The sequence below is a fragment of the Chelon labrosus genome, assembly GCF_963514085.1.
Source record: "Chelon labrosus genome assembly, chromosome: 19".
In the NCBI taxonomy this organism is placed as follows: Eukaryota; Metazoa; Chordata; class Actinopteri; order Mugiliformes; family Mugilidae; genus Chelon; species Chelon labrosus.
In genome coordinates, this window is record NC_140352.1 from 11746388 (window position 1) to 11762666 (window position 16279).

General features: G+C 44.5%; 1 protein-coding gene across 4 annotated transcripts in view; it reads left to right on the top strand.

The window, feature by feature from the left end:
- The window catches only part of LOC311504651 (leucine zipper putative tumor suppressor 2 homolog), a 31958-nt gene extending 16537 nt beyond the window's left edge, over window positions 1-15421 (top strand). Inside the window, exons 2-7 of one of the 4 annotated variants that reach the window (XM_084567866.1) lie at window positions 2153-2280; window positions 12126-12668; window positions 12767-13363; window positions 13456-13578; window positions 13833-13979; window positions 14701-15421. In XM_084567866.1, coding sequence (XP_084423992.1) covers window positions 12153-12668; window positions 12767-13363; window positions 13456-13578; window positions 13833-13979; window positions 14701-15408 — 2091 coding nt within the window. In that variant the 5' untranslated portion in view covers window positions 2153-2280; window positions 12126-12152 and the 3' untranslated portion in view covers window positions 15409-15421. Of the gene's footprint in view, window positions 1-2152; window positions 2281-5918; window positions 5957-11935; window positions 12669-12766; window positions 13364-13455; window positions 13579-13832; window positions 13980-14700 lie in introns of those variants that run through there. The other 3 variants (XM_084567869.1, XM_084567868.1, XM_084567867.1) reach the window with 3 other exon arrangements.
- The last annotated feature ends 858 nt before the right edge of the window (window positions 15422-16279 follow it).

Genomic DNA, 16279 nt, shown 5'->3' on the forward strand with positions numbered 1-16279 from the left:
TTTGTTAAGAAAATCTTTAAGGCCTCTATTTTCTTCTCTTCTTCTCTTTTCTTTCCTTTTCTGAGCACCGGACTTCTGCTGACCGGACATTTTGAGCGTACTGAACTTCAAATCAAATTTTGATCAGTGGCCAAACCATTTTTGTGTTGGGGGTGGGGGGGTTTATTTTTTATTTTTTTTCCCACACCAGGAGTAATTTATATAGTTCTATTTTTATAGTGATAGCAATTATCTGTTCAAAAAATGTTCTATTAAAGAAAAGATAATATTAATATTCTATTAAAGAAGAGAAAATAAATCTTTGTGTGTGTTGTAAAGTGGTTAGAAAAAATGAAATCGGAATCGGCTAAAATCGGTATCGGCAGGTCAAACTCAATGAAAAATCGGAAATCGGAATCGGCCGGGAAAATTGGAATCGGTGCATCTCTAATTTATTCGAGTACCTCAAGCCAAAAGCTTGGATAAATTTATCAACTTTCAGGCAAATGAACGAGACTCCATCTTGAAATCTGATATCCAGTTCTTCTTAATGCATTCATTATTACATAGGAAGCTAAATGGTAACTATGATTATCTTAACTTAGCGCGAAGACTCTACTTGCTAAACTTGTTCTTATATCCTGTTTGGTTAATGTAGTGTTTAAACATTTTTACTAGTTTTACTAGAGGTTATGTGGCACCGTGACGTCACCCCTTGTTTCGTAGAGAGCAATTTTGATGCTCAATGTGGTGTTTGTGGCTGCCATCTTGTTAGTGGCTGAGTTGGGCTAACTAATTCCTGGCTAACTCCAAAACGGAGGCGGACAGGTGACACCTAAGCAGGAAGCTAGCAACCTGAGACGACTCAAGCCTGACACTAATGGCTGCCACTTGCTTAATTAGGCATAACTTTAAGCCTTAATATAATTAAAAGGGACTGAGTTACATAAAAATTCTCCCTGGTGAAGTTGTCGTAAAAGTTTTATGGATATTGACTCACTTTTGGAGCAGCCTCAAGTGGCCATTTGTGGTAGTGCAGTTTTCAGCGCTTTCTTGTTAGCTTTGTTTTTCAGTTTTTCAATTTTTTTTTCATAATAAAATGTCAAACTATTGATTTACACACAAAAAAATCTTAGCATTGATAGACGAAACAACTGGAAATGTGTAATTTAGTTTATAGCACAGTCCTGTTAAGAACTCTCCAGGTGTCTGTTAGTCTCTAAAACCGTGTGAATAATTCATTTATAGTGTAGCATGGACATATGATCTCCCAAGGAAAAATAGGTGATTATTCCAGTAGTTAGGTTCTCCAAATGTTTAAAAAACCGAGGCTGTGACCTGCAAAGTTTGGAAGTTGATGGCTGAGGCTTGATTTTTGTCTGTGCACTTTCCCAGGATCACATGTCGCTGTTTATTATTCTTCCATTAGTGCCGGGAATTTAATTCTACCTGACGCGATGTTGTTTGTCAAAAACACAATTACACCGCAAGTAATTTCATGTTGTACTCTGCAATTTTAATGTTCTCATTGTAGCAGCTGCACTGTGATTATTTAGTCAGAATTAATGGCTGTCTCTTCCAATCCCCTCCGGCACTTATCATAGTCTTTCTTTTCTCATGCTCTTCTATTACAAACTTTACCAGTAATGCGTCATTTTAATGTACTGCAGGCGGTCCCTGTGCTTATTTCCAGATGGTGGCAGCGTGTTTTTTTGTCTTTTTACATGTCAAGGTAGAAGCTGAACCAGATTGTTTTAAGTAACATTCAACTGCTTTCGCTTGGAGACTATATTTGTATGACCTTAAACAAACGTCCAGGACTGATCCCACAAACCTTCGTGGTGTTCCACAAACATGTAAAAGAATCAACACCAACATTTTTACTTGACTCGGGGGATAGTTGTTTTGTGGACTGGGTGCTAGTATTGGATTCCTTCCTCACTCTTGTTGACATGGAAAATCCCCCTCAGTCTCAACCTTCTTCCTTGTGAAGCCTTTTTTGCCGTTGTGACTCAGATTTTCCTCTTTCTTGCTGACTTCTATAAACACACTTGTCACATTTTAGGTTTTCCAGCTCTCCACAGTGGTATTAGTCTCACTGCTTCTCTTCTGCTGATTCAACAAGTGCATATTTTTTACTGAATTTTTTTTTTTTTTTTTTCTTTCCCCTCAGTCTGGGAGAACAGAGAGACGAAGTGAGAATGAAGATCTGCTCACCGGTGTGAGTTCCTGCGATGCTCGTCCGACCTCTACATGCTTCTCTAAGGCCTCCAGAAGCTGAAGACAGGGTGTCATTGACAGGTTAGAGCAGATGTTTTGTGGTTTCAATCAGATCCTAAACTTTGATTCTTATATTTTCTTTTTTTTTCTTTTTTCTATTCTGGTTTAGACTTTATTGACATTAAGACTTGTCGTTATCGTACCGCACACATTGCAGTGTGCATCCTGCCTCGAGTGGATGTTAACACATTCCCGCCGTGTGAGAGCTGGCATCCGATTTTAATCATGGATAGGGGGTTTTGGTTTAATTTCAGAGCTAGAGGCGAAACCGTAATCTCTTCGGCACATTATACTGTAAATGAGAGTGTGGTTAAGTCGGATCCCTTCCAACTCAGTGCAGCCCATTTGTGTGGATTTATGGCTCTACTAGGAGCACTTACTTCAATCTTCTCTCCCTCCCTTCATTAGACCACCCAATGGCAAACGCTTAATTTTCTCGCTGGTTTTTATTTCTGAGGCGTCCATGGATTGCTTTGTGCCGTGGTGGATTATTTCGGAGGTAAGTGGTCCACGGGCCGGGGCCGGTCGAGGCCAGTTTTAGCAGCAGCGTCCAATGGGAGTGATGTCCCCATGCCGAGGCAGCACGGACACTGATGGATGGCCTAGCTTTCTGTCGGCTCCTGGTCCCAGATGGAAGAAGCCGTTGTTATGAAAATATAGAAGGAAGCAGGCTGACGGACCGCGGAGAGACGGCAGCTCGGCCGATGATGGATGATCACCTGCTGGGCATCCATCGTAGATATGGATAAACTAGAATTGCGGCGTCCAAGGAGCCACTTTCAATGTTCACCAAAAACTGGAGCGTACTCTGCACTCCTGAACATTTTGTGCATCTCAGAAGAATAATAAATTTTCTGTAAAAGAGGAGGATAAACCAGAAACCCCCAGACAGATGTACCAAACATTACTGCAAAACCACACTGGAATTCTTTGTTATAACTGGAATTTGACTTCAATTTCCTTCATGGTTTTTCCTTGGCTTTCCCGCAGATAGAGAGGGAAGCCACAGACTTGTCATTTTACATTGCTGCACTCAGCCTGTAAATCAGCTCTCTCTCTAAAGGGGCTGAGTCATGTTAGACCCCTCCCCGTGCCGCTCCATATAAACAGGCAGTGTTAATGGTGGCATTCACAGAGGTGATTTGCAGCCTGCGTCTTCATCCCAGCGCTGGTGGCCTCGGGGCGGCTGATTGATGGTATTTGTCGTCCGGTTTTGGACTCTAGCTGCGAGTGGTTTCTGTCGCTTCGGCTGCAGCCCTGCGGGGTTTTTTACTTGTGGCACATTCTCCCGACCTCCCATCGAGACATGCTCAAGAATGACCTTGAACTCTCTGCCCAGCCTCACGTCTCGCTGCCCGGAGAACAAACTTTGTGCCCACCAGCGTGACCCAGTTCCGTGAGCGGGGAGAGAGGGAGCCGAGAAGAGAAGGGGAGAGGGATAGATCTGTGTTTGTGTGTGTGTGTGTGTAAGGCGGCGGCAGGGCATAGCCTACTTCTCGTACCCTACTTTACCCCTCTCTTCATCTGGAAGCCGGAAAGCTGAGCTCCACCGACTGCGCCCTCTCTCCCCGATGTCTGTTTCCCTTCAAATTTTCTTGACCAGGTTTGAAGCTTAACTCTGCCCCTGTAACAGGTGAATAAATATCTGGAAGCTGACTGACTCCAGACGTTGTAGGGACGCAATTTAAATAATCCTAAAAATTTCAGTTAAAATAAATCCAGCTGGTAGTGGTAAGGTTTAAACAGGATGCAATTTAACACACAAACCACCCCATGTCCCATCCAAACCACCAGAAATATTAGAAAAACTGATAATTATTAGTATTTCTGAAAATGAAATATTAAAAGACCCATGCAGAGTTATATAAAAAATATGGAATAACGTTTTTAACATTAATACGTTCTTTTGAATTTACTGACTCCCCTCATTACTACCACTCACCCTGCCATCTACAATCTAATTAATTGATTAACCTCAAAATACGCACAGTACGCTACCTGTCTAGGACTATTATTAGTAAACAAAGAGCATTCAGCAGCGTAATAGATCGATATTTGGAGAGGATTTAGGACTAGCTTTGTGCCTGTTGAATGGGTGAAGTATTAATTTATTACGTAAACACCACCATCAAAGATGAAGCCCTGTTCTCTGCCCCACACGTTTCTTCTTCTTCCTGCTTCCTCATTAACAAATCCATAAAGCATGCACACCAAACTCCTTTACCAGTTGAACCAGTTGAACCAGTTGAAAACAAAACAATATCAAATATATTTAATCCCGTGGCACTTCTACAAACTTAGCAACTATATAAGTTTATAATATGTAAATATGCCTTGTGTGCTGCTGCCACTAAAATATCGTTTGTAGTATTTGCATACGTTTCAGCCGAAGCCCTGGATGTGTTTGTATTATTTTAAAAAAGGCAGCGGTGCAAGATCATCTGCCAGGAAGTTACGCAATACCTGTTAATTTTAAGTTCACAGTGTAGCCATGCATTTACAGTCGCTTGCCAGATCATTAGGTACACTAGTGTAAATGAATGCATTATAATATAAGAGTCCTGCACTGAATCCCCCTGTTATAATGTCCCGTTTATGCTTTGAAACTGTTTCTGTTATTTAGCCTGATGTCAAAAATAATAGAAACGAAACATCCATCAGTGCACTATAATGCAATTTAATAGTTCTACAAACCACAAATCAAAACACAGCTCTCTGTTATTTTAAACAAATTCTGAATACCACAACCTCCACGATGATAGGATTTTATGTGTAAGTTAGAGTGCATTTGTTTTCACTGGCGTACCTAATGAACTGGCAAGCTAGTGTATGTGTGCGCGACATGTACATCCAGATCTCTACGTCTTGTATAATTGCTGGTGTTTCCTTTCAAAGAGTGTCAGTGCCGATCTTTAACAGGTTTACCTCTCTAACGAGTGACGGCTTCTTTAATTAAGCATTTGCCTCCTAATTAACTCTTAATTAACTTTTTTGAGCTTTAGGCCGTACATGTGCAGAGTCTGAATGTAATCAAGACGCTGTGCTTTTACTCGAGCTTGGAGTTTTATGTATTGTCTACTTTTTTTAGGTTCTGTCTCAAAGACTCAAACGTAGCAAATAGAAATCCAGACTTTTAAAGTAAGACGATATCCTCATATGCAGCTCCACTTTTTTTTTTTACTGTCCTAAATACTGAACTCGCCTTTCCTCGTCTTTCTGGGAGTTTTCCCCCTTCTTTTTTTTTTTTTTTTCTTTCTTTTCGGTGCCAGACAAAGGCAGTAGGGGACTTTGCAGAGTTTCTTTGGTCAAAGGAAATGGTCGAGGAGGAGTGGAGCAGGGAGAGAGGAGGTGTATCTGTCAGAGAGAGAGAGAGAGGCTGGGCTGTGCTGAGAGGAGGAGGTGTTATGGTGGTGGGTATGAGAGAGAGAGAGGAAAGCAGAGGAAGGGGAGGGGACTGTGTTCTCATTCACATTGGCGACATTTGGCTTGAGAATGAGCTGTTTCTCTCTTGGAGGGGAGGAGGGTTTTTTTTTTTTTTTTTTTTGAGGGAGTTTTGCTCACGAGGGTTGGTCAGAAACCGAGCCAAACAACCAGGAGAGCAGGAACCTAGTGAAGGTTTGAGCTGAGTTAAACCTGAGACTGAGGATGAGGAGGAGGAGGTCAGACACCAGAGCAGCTATGCGGGGAACAAACTGCGGTAAGAAACGTTGGAGAAAGGGGAAGTTGCTCGTATGAAAGAGACGTTTGTGGATAGCCGGTGTTTGTTTCACTGTTTGACTAGTTGAGACATGCAGGTTTATTGCATGATAATGTAAAGAAAGAGCAGAATTTATTAGTTTTTGACTTTAAATTTGCTTTTTTGCAAACCGGCTAAATCATTTTAGATAACTTAGCTTCAGCTGCTCAGGTAATAACAAATAAATATGCTTGTTTTTCTATGATTTTATACTGTTACACATTAAATTTGGACATTTCATAGAGTGTACAACAAGATTATAGAGAAAAGTTGCAGCCTTCCAAACTGCAGCTGCCTCGCCATTGATGGCTTTCGGTTTCTTGCTCATTAAGACAAAAAGACAAGTGACAAGCTGAAGACATTAATCCAAGTGTGTGTGTGTTTGTGAATGGAGGCCTTTGCCTTGTTTCCGTGCAGTGTAATCATTGACAGCGTCCAGTGCATCATTCGAACAAACCCGTCAACCCTCATGAGGAATGCCTGTTACTCTAATGGGATTACCTATAATAGATTATGCTCTTCAAGAAGTTTTTAACATCTATTTAATCAGGATCAGAATTGTGCATTGACACTAGCTTAACAAACAACACGGGGCAGATAGAAAACGTCTTGTAAAAACTTTCTCCTATTTGTGTAAGTCACATATTTGGCAGCAGTTTCCAGCTCACTTGCTGCTCTAATCTGCAGTGAAATCATCATTAGTCGCAGCCTTGGTTGGGAACATTAACATTTGATATGGTGACCATTTGTCGGGGCTGTGAGGTGTCTGCCCGTGGAAAAGGTAAGGCTGTATTCAGAACCAAAATAGCTTTGTCACACTTTTTCCCCGACGCTCCACTTTCCAGAGAAAGAGAGGGGGGAAAGTATAAGGAGATGGGAGGGAGGGGGGGTGACAAAAAGAGAAAGTGGGATTCAGAAGTTTGGGCAGAGTGAGATGGAGAGTGGAGGAGGGGATCTCCACACTTTGTTCCCTCATGCAGACGCTCCCTGCTGAACACGGAGGCACTACTATCTTCTTCCTTTCATTCAGCCTCTTCACTCGTCTCCCTCCACATCCTCCTGGAGCTGGTGCGTCTCGCGCCGCTAAAAGCGCAGGCGAGCGCCGGGATAAAACAAACCTAACACTTTCACCTGGTGTGGGGAATATTTTTAGACTCCGGTTGTGTGTTTATGGTGTGGTACTAACAAAGAGGGATTTACAGCAGACCCTTTCACTTGGTCTCAAAGCACGTTTGTGTGACGTTGCAGTCTTCAGGGGGAAGAGCCAATAAACTGTGCATACTGTATCTTTATAAACGGCCTCTATAAAAAAAGCTTTTAGGCTGTTTGCGTCTCTAATTGCCGATCTCGGATGCAGTCAGACGAAAGGTTGCCCTGCGAGCCAGCGGCTGTCATTAAAATGAATCTGGACTTGCTGCTGTATGTGTAATGAAACGCGCGGCTGTGATTGGAGTGACCTGACAGTCCCGAGTTGAGCGTTTCAGAGCAGACTGCAGACTGAAATCTCAGCAAGAATTTCTGGGTGCATGCAACTTTTCTGCATTTTGATTTGTCATCTCTTGGGCTCCCGTTTCACCACAGAAATAAGATATGAAAACCTGATAGCTGCTTCTATTTAAGGGCACGTTCAAAGCTGTCAAGTTAGGGACGCATCAAAGTGACTCCAAAGATCTACTGACCAAAGACCGAGTGTGGCATCACCCCACGTTGTCTGTGTCCAGGCCAAAAATTTGCACTTAAACACACCACGGAGACTATAGGTAGCTGGTACATACGTTCTACTCTTGCACAGAAGATTGGGAAACAGGAAGAGCTACTATTAGCTGGGAGGCTAGGAAGCTAGGAGGAGCTACAAACTGTTGAACAGAACTGACCTCTCCTGAATCATGCTGACCAGTTGGTCTACAGTCTGTTCATCGTATCGTTGTGGAAACATTTGTGTATTTGAACGTTTAAGTTTGAGGAAGGAATCTTTTGGTTTCCTTAAGTTTCTCCTCTCGTGCACTGATTCTCTAAGCTGAACATCCAAAGCGATCTCTCTCATCGACTTACTCCACTGCTGATTTAACGTGCTGACTCACCATAAAAGTGTAAACAGTCGAGGACACACCAAATAAACTGGGGTCACAGACTCACACCACTGGACCGACTCCAGAAAGTCGATATTTACTTTGGCAAATGCTTCATCTGCTCGACAGATTTCCCATTATAGTTAATATTCAAGTGGTAGGTCTTGCATTTTGTTAAATTTAAATAGACTGATGACATATGGCTTGGATTATCACCTGTACAACCTTGGCTAGTGACCCAGGGGGGCCCCTTGGCTTGTAATGGTTTCGTCAATTACAAATTAGTCTGGTAAGAATCACCCAAATGATTTTAAGGTATATTATCCTGACTTGCAGAACAGCTTAATGTCATCAGTGTATGGTGCATATTCATAAATATATGTGCGTATAACCAAATTACCACAAACAAACGGGTCAACAGGGGACTACACCCTGTGCCTCTACAAATGCTGCTTCTCTTGTGCAGAGCCAAACTCTCGATCTCCTCTTCTAAACTTGTGAATAATAAGACATGAGAATAGCGGTGGATGTAAAGTCGCCCTGGCTGCACACTGAGCACTGCTCGTGTTTAGGCTACCCCCTCTCTTTGACCGGACTGACTGACTTGCATTAATACCTTCAAGGGCTTTCCCAGACACAACAGCATGCTCACAGTCAGAATCAGCTGACACTGTCTGCATTAGTGGGGTGGTGAGAAGTGCAAGTTAAAGAGAAAGGAAAGATTAAAATACAGAAACATCCACGTCTTATATGATAACGTAGTTTTTGGACTGTTGGTTGTCTGACCATAGAGTATAGATGGTCACGTTTCTCTATTTTCTGCATTTTTACTGACCCAAAAAATTAATTTAAGTTAAAAACTGGCATTAATACATACAAAAATAGTAAACTGCTGCCATTGGACAGTTTATTTCCACATGCAGAGTTGCCATGGATCCGTCCACCACTCATTAATGTCCATTTATCTTCCATTGGGCCACTTGGGAGCGCATTGAAGAGCTGTAAAACTATAGAACGACTGAGAGCTTTAAGATGCTAAGGAGAGGTCCCGGCCTCCCTGTCAGCCCTCTGACCCCGTCTCCCCCCTTTTCTCCCCTTCAAATGTTTGAGGCCCCCGTCACCATGACAACAAAAGGGAAACCAGGACCGCGTGAGCATGACGGAGACTTTAAAATAGTTTCAGTCCGTCCAGAGGGATTAGAGCCCACTCACTTATCTGGAGAGACTTTGTGGATGAGGTGACAATGATCGGAGCGAAACAACTGCACTAGCCTGGCTAGTTTTAACTTAACGACAAAGTTTGTGTGGTTCTTTTTGTTACACTAGAGGTTTGTGTACAGATAGCTTTGCTGTTAGAAGGTTAAGTGTAGTAGAAAACGCATGGGAATACACAAAACACAAGAAAATTAAGTAAATGTCTTAAACAGTTTGACAACACACACTGCAAATACAACACCAACCGAAACAAAAAAACCTGGTTGATCAAAAACAAGGTTGATCACTCCAAAAAAGCGATCAACCAGGCTGGAACACACTTGTTGTCAAAGCTTTGTGACTTTTTGTGTTTTTAACTTCCTTCAACATCCTGATCGCATTATTCCTTATAAGCTTCTTGCTTATTATTAGCCTCTCAATTCACATAATCTGGCAAAATACACAAGTGATAACATTTAAAAATGTAATTGACCACTTTTCATCATGTTTTAGGTTCCCCCGGGAAACAATTCAGTTGTCGTTAGCGCTACTTAACGTTTTCTCTCAGCTTTATGTTTAACATGTCATGTCTGAATAAGGATCTTGCTCACAAACAAGTCAAGTAAAGAGAAATATGCATCTCTTAATGCCTTCTGAGATCTGCTGTGATAAATACCGTGTGCTTTACATCCTGCATGCAAAGACAGCTCAATGCACGAGTTGATTCACGGTGAGAAGTTGAGGAAAGTGTCCTCTCTCTCTATAAATAATCAATTAAACGCCAGGTGAGCTCACTGGCGCATCAAACCAGCCCGAAGGATTCTTCTCATAGAAGTGGTCGGTTGGATCTAATCTTCTACGGCTTCTAATTACGTTTGATCAGTACACAGAGATATAACACTAATCCCTACTGGCTCGGCTCGTTGGGGACCGTTAATTCTGCGTTTCCCGGCACCACATGTTGCTCCTGCTGCCGTTAACTTCAGCTTCCTTCAGGCTGACACTGATGCAGTGATGGAAGCATGCAGTAGTAATGTTAAAATCCACATAGAGACATTTATTTTTTATAAAAGTGCATGACCTGAACTACCAAATGATCCACGGACAGATCCACCACGCTTTTTAACGATGTACCACCCGTTAGCAGGGTAACAGCACCGAGACGACAGTAATCTTGTTGTCAGTCAACAAGTCTTTACATGTAATGACGACATGCTACAGTACTAGATTTGAGTTAATCACTTAAAGAAGAGCCTAAGCAGGGATCAGCCAGATTTTGAAGGCGCTAATTAACGTGTGATAATCACAGCGCCCCTGGGCTCTTTGCAAACCGGCCTCGTAAAAAAATGACTTGGCATCGGCGTGTCTTTGCTGCTGAGGGCTAGGAACGTCTCTGGCCAGCGTCACTGGCCGGGCTCCCTGCCTAATGCCACAACACGAACGGACATTTGTGTGTCACCAGGTGAGTCACCGAGCAGGTGAAACCAGACAGAAAGTCATGGTTTCACCATTTGCGGGTGGCGCAGTGAGAGGTGCAGTCTCGTCATACTCACAGAAACTCAGAGGACAGGACACACCCGCGAGTCGGACGGCGTGGTGATGTTTTTAGAGGACAACAGGCTCTGGTGTCGGTTTTGTTGTTACTGCAGCGTGATCTCATCATCATGTGTCCATTGTTCTCCACTCTCAAGTATGTGCCTGTTATAATGTCAGTATTTACCACCAGTCCTGTGAGACAGAGGGAGTGAAAGGGCAACTTCTCCTACTTATTATTTCTCACAACCACGCGGGATTTACTCTAACATCTTCGAACAAAAGTGTCCCGGCAAGTTTAGTCTGTCTCCTCTTCTCTGTGTCGAGGTATTATCGCTCCTGTTATGAACTCTTAGCTGCCTCTGAGGCTGATGAGATGTGTGGAGACAGTCCTCTTTGTTGCTGTCAGGGAAAATGCCAGCATGCTGCAAGCCATTTTATGTCTCAAATGAAAAGAGACCCCTTTCTTGTGCTGCCTCATGCCTCGCAAGACGCATGCCTCAAGCCCCGTTTGTGCTGCTCGAATGGCTTTAATGAATGGCCTGTCCTGGTTCTCTGTGTGTGGGCCACTACGGTCTACTGTGTGTCACGTCTGTTTTGAATCTTGTCATAGTCGCCGCCTCTAATTCTGACAATGAGAAATTCCTTGAAAGCATCTCGTCTCATCTTACGGGTACTTTGAAGCAAAACATTTTAACTAGCGCTTAGTTTCCTAGATAAGATCAGAAAATGCGACGGCTGCAGGTCTCAGTGTCAGCTTTGTAGAAACACTTCTAATAGATTTGACAGGAAAATGTTGACACCCAATACTGACCTTGACTTCAGACATTAGGGGCTGTTCTGGGACTTAAAACTCAAGCAACTTGAGACTTTAACTTATGAGACTTGACGTCTAATAAGATTTAACTTCAGAGTAGACTTAGAACACAAATTACCCACGTAACAACCTTGATCAGAACAGACTGGACTGATGGTAAGGAAATTTCAATTTAGAGGGGTCGTGTAAACCTTTGATAATCTGTTCAGTTCTTGGAATATATGAATTCTTGCTGAATGTGTTTGTCCCACGTGATTACACGTGATTAAACATCAGGTGACGAGTTTACAAGGAGGAAGTGATCCGTGCGGGCAGGAATGTTGAAAGTGTGGAAATATTTGTCATCTTCTTCTATTGAATCGGTTCATTGTTGTCAATAAAGTCGGGCGTAATCCACTTTTGTATTTCCTGCAGATTTGATTTGTCAAAATAGTTATAGTCTGACGTAAACTCATTCTATTTAGCCTCCATGTAAACAGTTAAGTTTGAATGATGTTGTCTTCCCGTTCTCTCTCAGAGCCGGCGACCCCTCTGAGCTGCCACCATGGCCCTGGTTCAGGCTCTGCCCATATCTGCTGAGCCCCGCAACCCCGGCCTCAGCGGAGGAGCTCGCAGACGACACGCCTCTGGTCCGTCACCCCCCACCAACGCCCAACCCTCCACTCTGGATCATATGGGTTCGGTCAGCAGCCTCATCCCCACACGCCCCGGCCTCTATCAGGACCACCGCTCTGGCGTTGAGCTGGGAGCCAGAGTCCGACGGCCCACGCCTGGAGCGCCCTGCCTGGGCTCTGAGTCGCCCCAAGACCCGTTACTGCAGAGCATCCCGCCACTTAAGAAACAGAGCTCCACAGCGTCCAGCAGAGGGCAGGAGAAGGAGAGTGGGAATGGGAACTACACCTATCTGAATGAGGACTATGTGGGCGACTGGAATGACAATCAAGTGATGCCCGGCAGCCCGGGAAGTGATGTGGACGAGATTAAAGAAGGATTAAGGTTAAATGGAAATATGGGGGGACCTCCTCCAAAACTGATCCCAGTGTCAGGAAAACTTGAGAAGGTGAGTCTGTCTTTAAAGTTTAAAGTCTGGACTTTAAACGTTAAAATGATGTAACTGTGAACTCTCTAAACTCATTGCACGTTGTTTTCCTCAACTAGAATATGGAGAAGACGGTGCTGCGGCCCACCGCCTTCAAACCCGTCATCCCCAAGAGCCGCACCTCCATGCAATATCTCTCCCCTCGCCATTGTGCCAATATATCAGAAAGCCAAAACAACCTGAACCTGCTCAGCCCCACCCACAGGGAAGTGTCGCCCTCCTGCTCCGAGAAACGCAGCTCCTACAGCGGCGGGCGCAACGCCGCCGGCGGAAGCAGCCAGTCCTGCTCGCTGTCTGACTCGGGCCGCAACTCCCTCTCCAGCCTGCCGCCTTACAACAGCGCCAGCTACAGCCTGGGGTCAGCAGAGGCCCCCGCTGGCCACCTGGAGCCCATGAAGAGCGCCCCGCCAGTCAGCGCGCACGGACACTCCAACTCGGACAGCGGGCGCTCGTCCTCCAGCAAGAGCACGGGCTCTGGGTCGATAAGTGGGCGGGGCCAGCCCCTGTCGGACAGCGGGTCCAGCGGGCGCTCCCCTGGCCCTGTGGAGGGTTACGAAGGGGTGGTGAGGGACCTGGAGGACAAACTGAGGGAGAGAGAGCTGGAGCTGCAGCAGCTCAAAGAAAACCTGGACGAGAATGAAGCTGCCATCTGTCAGGTGATTACAAGTCCAAACTTTTAATGGCATGTTTTTTTTAGTTTTTTAAATTGATTTTAAACCTTTCCGTCTCGTCTTGTTCCATCTTGTAGGTTTATGAGGAGAAGCAGAAACGCTTTGAGCTGGAGCTGGAGGAGCTGAGGCAGGGCTGTGCCACCAGGATGCAGGTCGCCTCTCAGAAGGCCCAGCGTGCACAGCAGGTGCTTCAGCTACAGGTTAGGACCTCTGTCAAGAAGTCTACAAATACACACATTAACAAACTGATTATCGGCTCTAGAAAACAAGTGAATTCAAAGACCGAGGACTGAACGCGAGCAAACCGATGTTAAAAATGAGAGCGAAGTGATTTTTGACGGCGTGGTAAAAGCTGAACTGTGATACCGATGCCATTTAAGCTAAAGCATGTCTTTTATGTGCTATGTAATTAGCTTCCACCGGTTGATTTAATTGACTTGTTCGGTGGCCCCAGGTTTACCAGCTGCAGCAGGAGAAGAAGAAGCTGCAGGAGGACTTTGCTCAGCTCCTGAAGGAGAGGGAGCAGCTGGAGGAGCGCTGCACCTCCTACGAGCACGAGAAGATCCAGCTGGGGCCTCGACTAGAGGAGACCAAGTGGGAGGTGAGCGGAGACGCAGTTTAGCTGAATCATTCATTTTCCTTCAAGAACTTCACAAATTATATCTCATCTTCTATTTCAGAGCCTCAATCTGACCGTATATATGTGTTATTGATGTGTTTATTTACTTAATTAAAAGGATGAGAGTTGAACAATTACTCATTGTTCCTTGTTTGTTTCCGAGTAGAAACGCTGCCCTCATCCCAGTCTGACAAGCAGTATAATTATAATTACACTGTATAATTTGTTGGCGACTTAGCAGAGATTTAGGAGGACTGACAACCAATCATTTGTTTTCATCAGTCGAGCACACCGACAGAATCGGTCGCCTCTGCGTCTTTGTAAGCACCTCTGCTGTTTTAAATGATCAACGGTGCCACCAGGAAACAGTTCTTTTGATCGCAAAGATCTCAGAAAGCTTCTTCAATTACCAAGCCGTTGTTTTGTACACGAGTAGTCTTTTAAGACTGTTATTTGGACATAATGAGACAATTTAATATGTTAGCCTGGGCTCTGGAAACTGAACATTTACACTATTTTTTTGATCAAATGTTTGTAATATTGGCTCATTTTTGTGAATATACAAATGCAAAAGTAGAATATTTCTGTCCCTTGTGTTTCATCGGGTTATCTTTGTCTGTTTGTGTGAAAATCTGCTGATTTTATGAGCATTTTTTTTTACGCAGAAACACTTAAGCAGGACTAAATGCTTCTCTCCTGTCAGGTTTGTCAGAAGTCGGGAGAAATCTCGTTGTTGAAGCAGCAGCTGAAAGAAGTGCAGGGAGAGCTGTCTCAGCGTGTCGGGGAGATCGTCTCGCTGCGGGGTCAGCTCCGAGAGACTCGTGGCGAGCTGACGAACACCCAGGTGCTTCTCCAGGAGGCGCACGGCACGACCCGCACTCGAACCCTGGAGCTGGAGGTGTGTGAAAACGAGCTGCAGCGCCGCAAGAGCGAGGCAGAGCTGCTCAGAGAGAAGGTGGGGCGCCTTGAAGTAGAGTTGTCTCATCTCAGAGAAGCCCTGGCCAATCAGGGCCCGGGAAACAGACAGTGCCAGGTGTTCCAGGAAGCCGAGGAGCACCTGCTCGCCTACGAGAGTGACGAGGCGAAGGCCCAGCGGCAGAGCAGCACCGAGGCTCTGCAGAACATGAAGGCGCAGATGGACAGGATGAAATCGGAGTTGGCTTTCGAGCGGCAGAGGTTCGAGCAGCAGACGGGGTGCTTCGAGGAGGAGCGCAAGATCTGGCAGGAGGAGAAGGACAAAGTAATCCGCTACCAGAAACAGCTGCAGCAGAACTATGTGCAGATGTATCGCAGGAACCGGGAGCTGGAGCAGCTCCTGCAGGAGCTCAGCCTGGAACTGGAGAGCAGAGAGGAGGACGAGGGCAGCGGCAACGAGATTAACTTTGATGAGATCGCTGCCACAGAAATATGACCGTCACATCTGTCCTTCTTTTTTTTTTTAATTGCACTATTGTCAGCTAAATGGTTTTTCTCCCCCCTACATGTCATAGATCAGTTAATGTGACAAATGAGCAAATACGTGTGTCAGAAATGTAAAAATGTGCAGTTTATCATCAGCCTCCCTGGTCTGGTCGAAGAGTCATCACTTGAAAGCCATTGCCCTTTATCGACTGTTAGCAGTCCACCTCTGCCCCGTCATTAACGTCTCTGTTGGACATCGTCAGAGTCCTGATCTGATCCTCAGATTTGGTCCGTGGGAGACCCGTCGTTGTGTGAGTAACCTCTCTCAACCTTTCGCCATTCCTCCACCTTCCCAGCTGGGTTTAGCACTACACTCCCACTAACATCGGCATTAGTCACCTCTCATTGGTCCGGTTAACTCGGACTGAGCCCACGCTGTTGTCAACTGACGGTAAACGTGGGATACAGCGCATTCAGCATTTCATCATGAGAGTGAGTGGTGCAGAGTTGTGTTATTGTTGTTTCTCTAGGAGAAAGCTACGACTAATTTAGGTCTAATTTTAGGTTTTGTCCCAAACATCTGTACAGCTGGAACTAATATTAATCTCTTCCACACAAAAACCTCTTTTTTCCTGCACAAGTAATTACGAAACACCTACAAGATGAAGGTACTTTATCACGCTCATCAACAAAAACAAAAAAAAAAAACAAGTAAATCATTGCCACAAAGTAGTTCTGTGACTGCACCACTGTTAAACTCTCCCCTCTGTAGTTACATGCTTTATGTCTGAGACGAATGTGCAAAGGTGAGTGATAATGTTTCCTAATAGAGTATAAAGGGCAGTTAACACTTGCTGCAGGTTTAATTCCAACAAGGACCA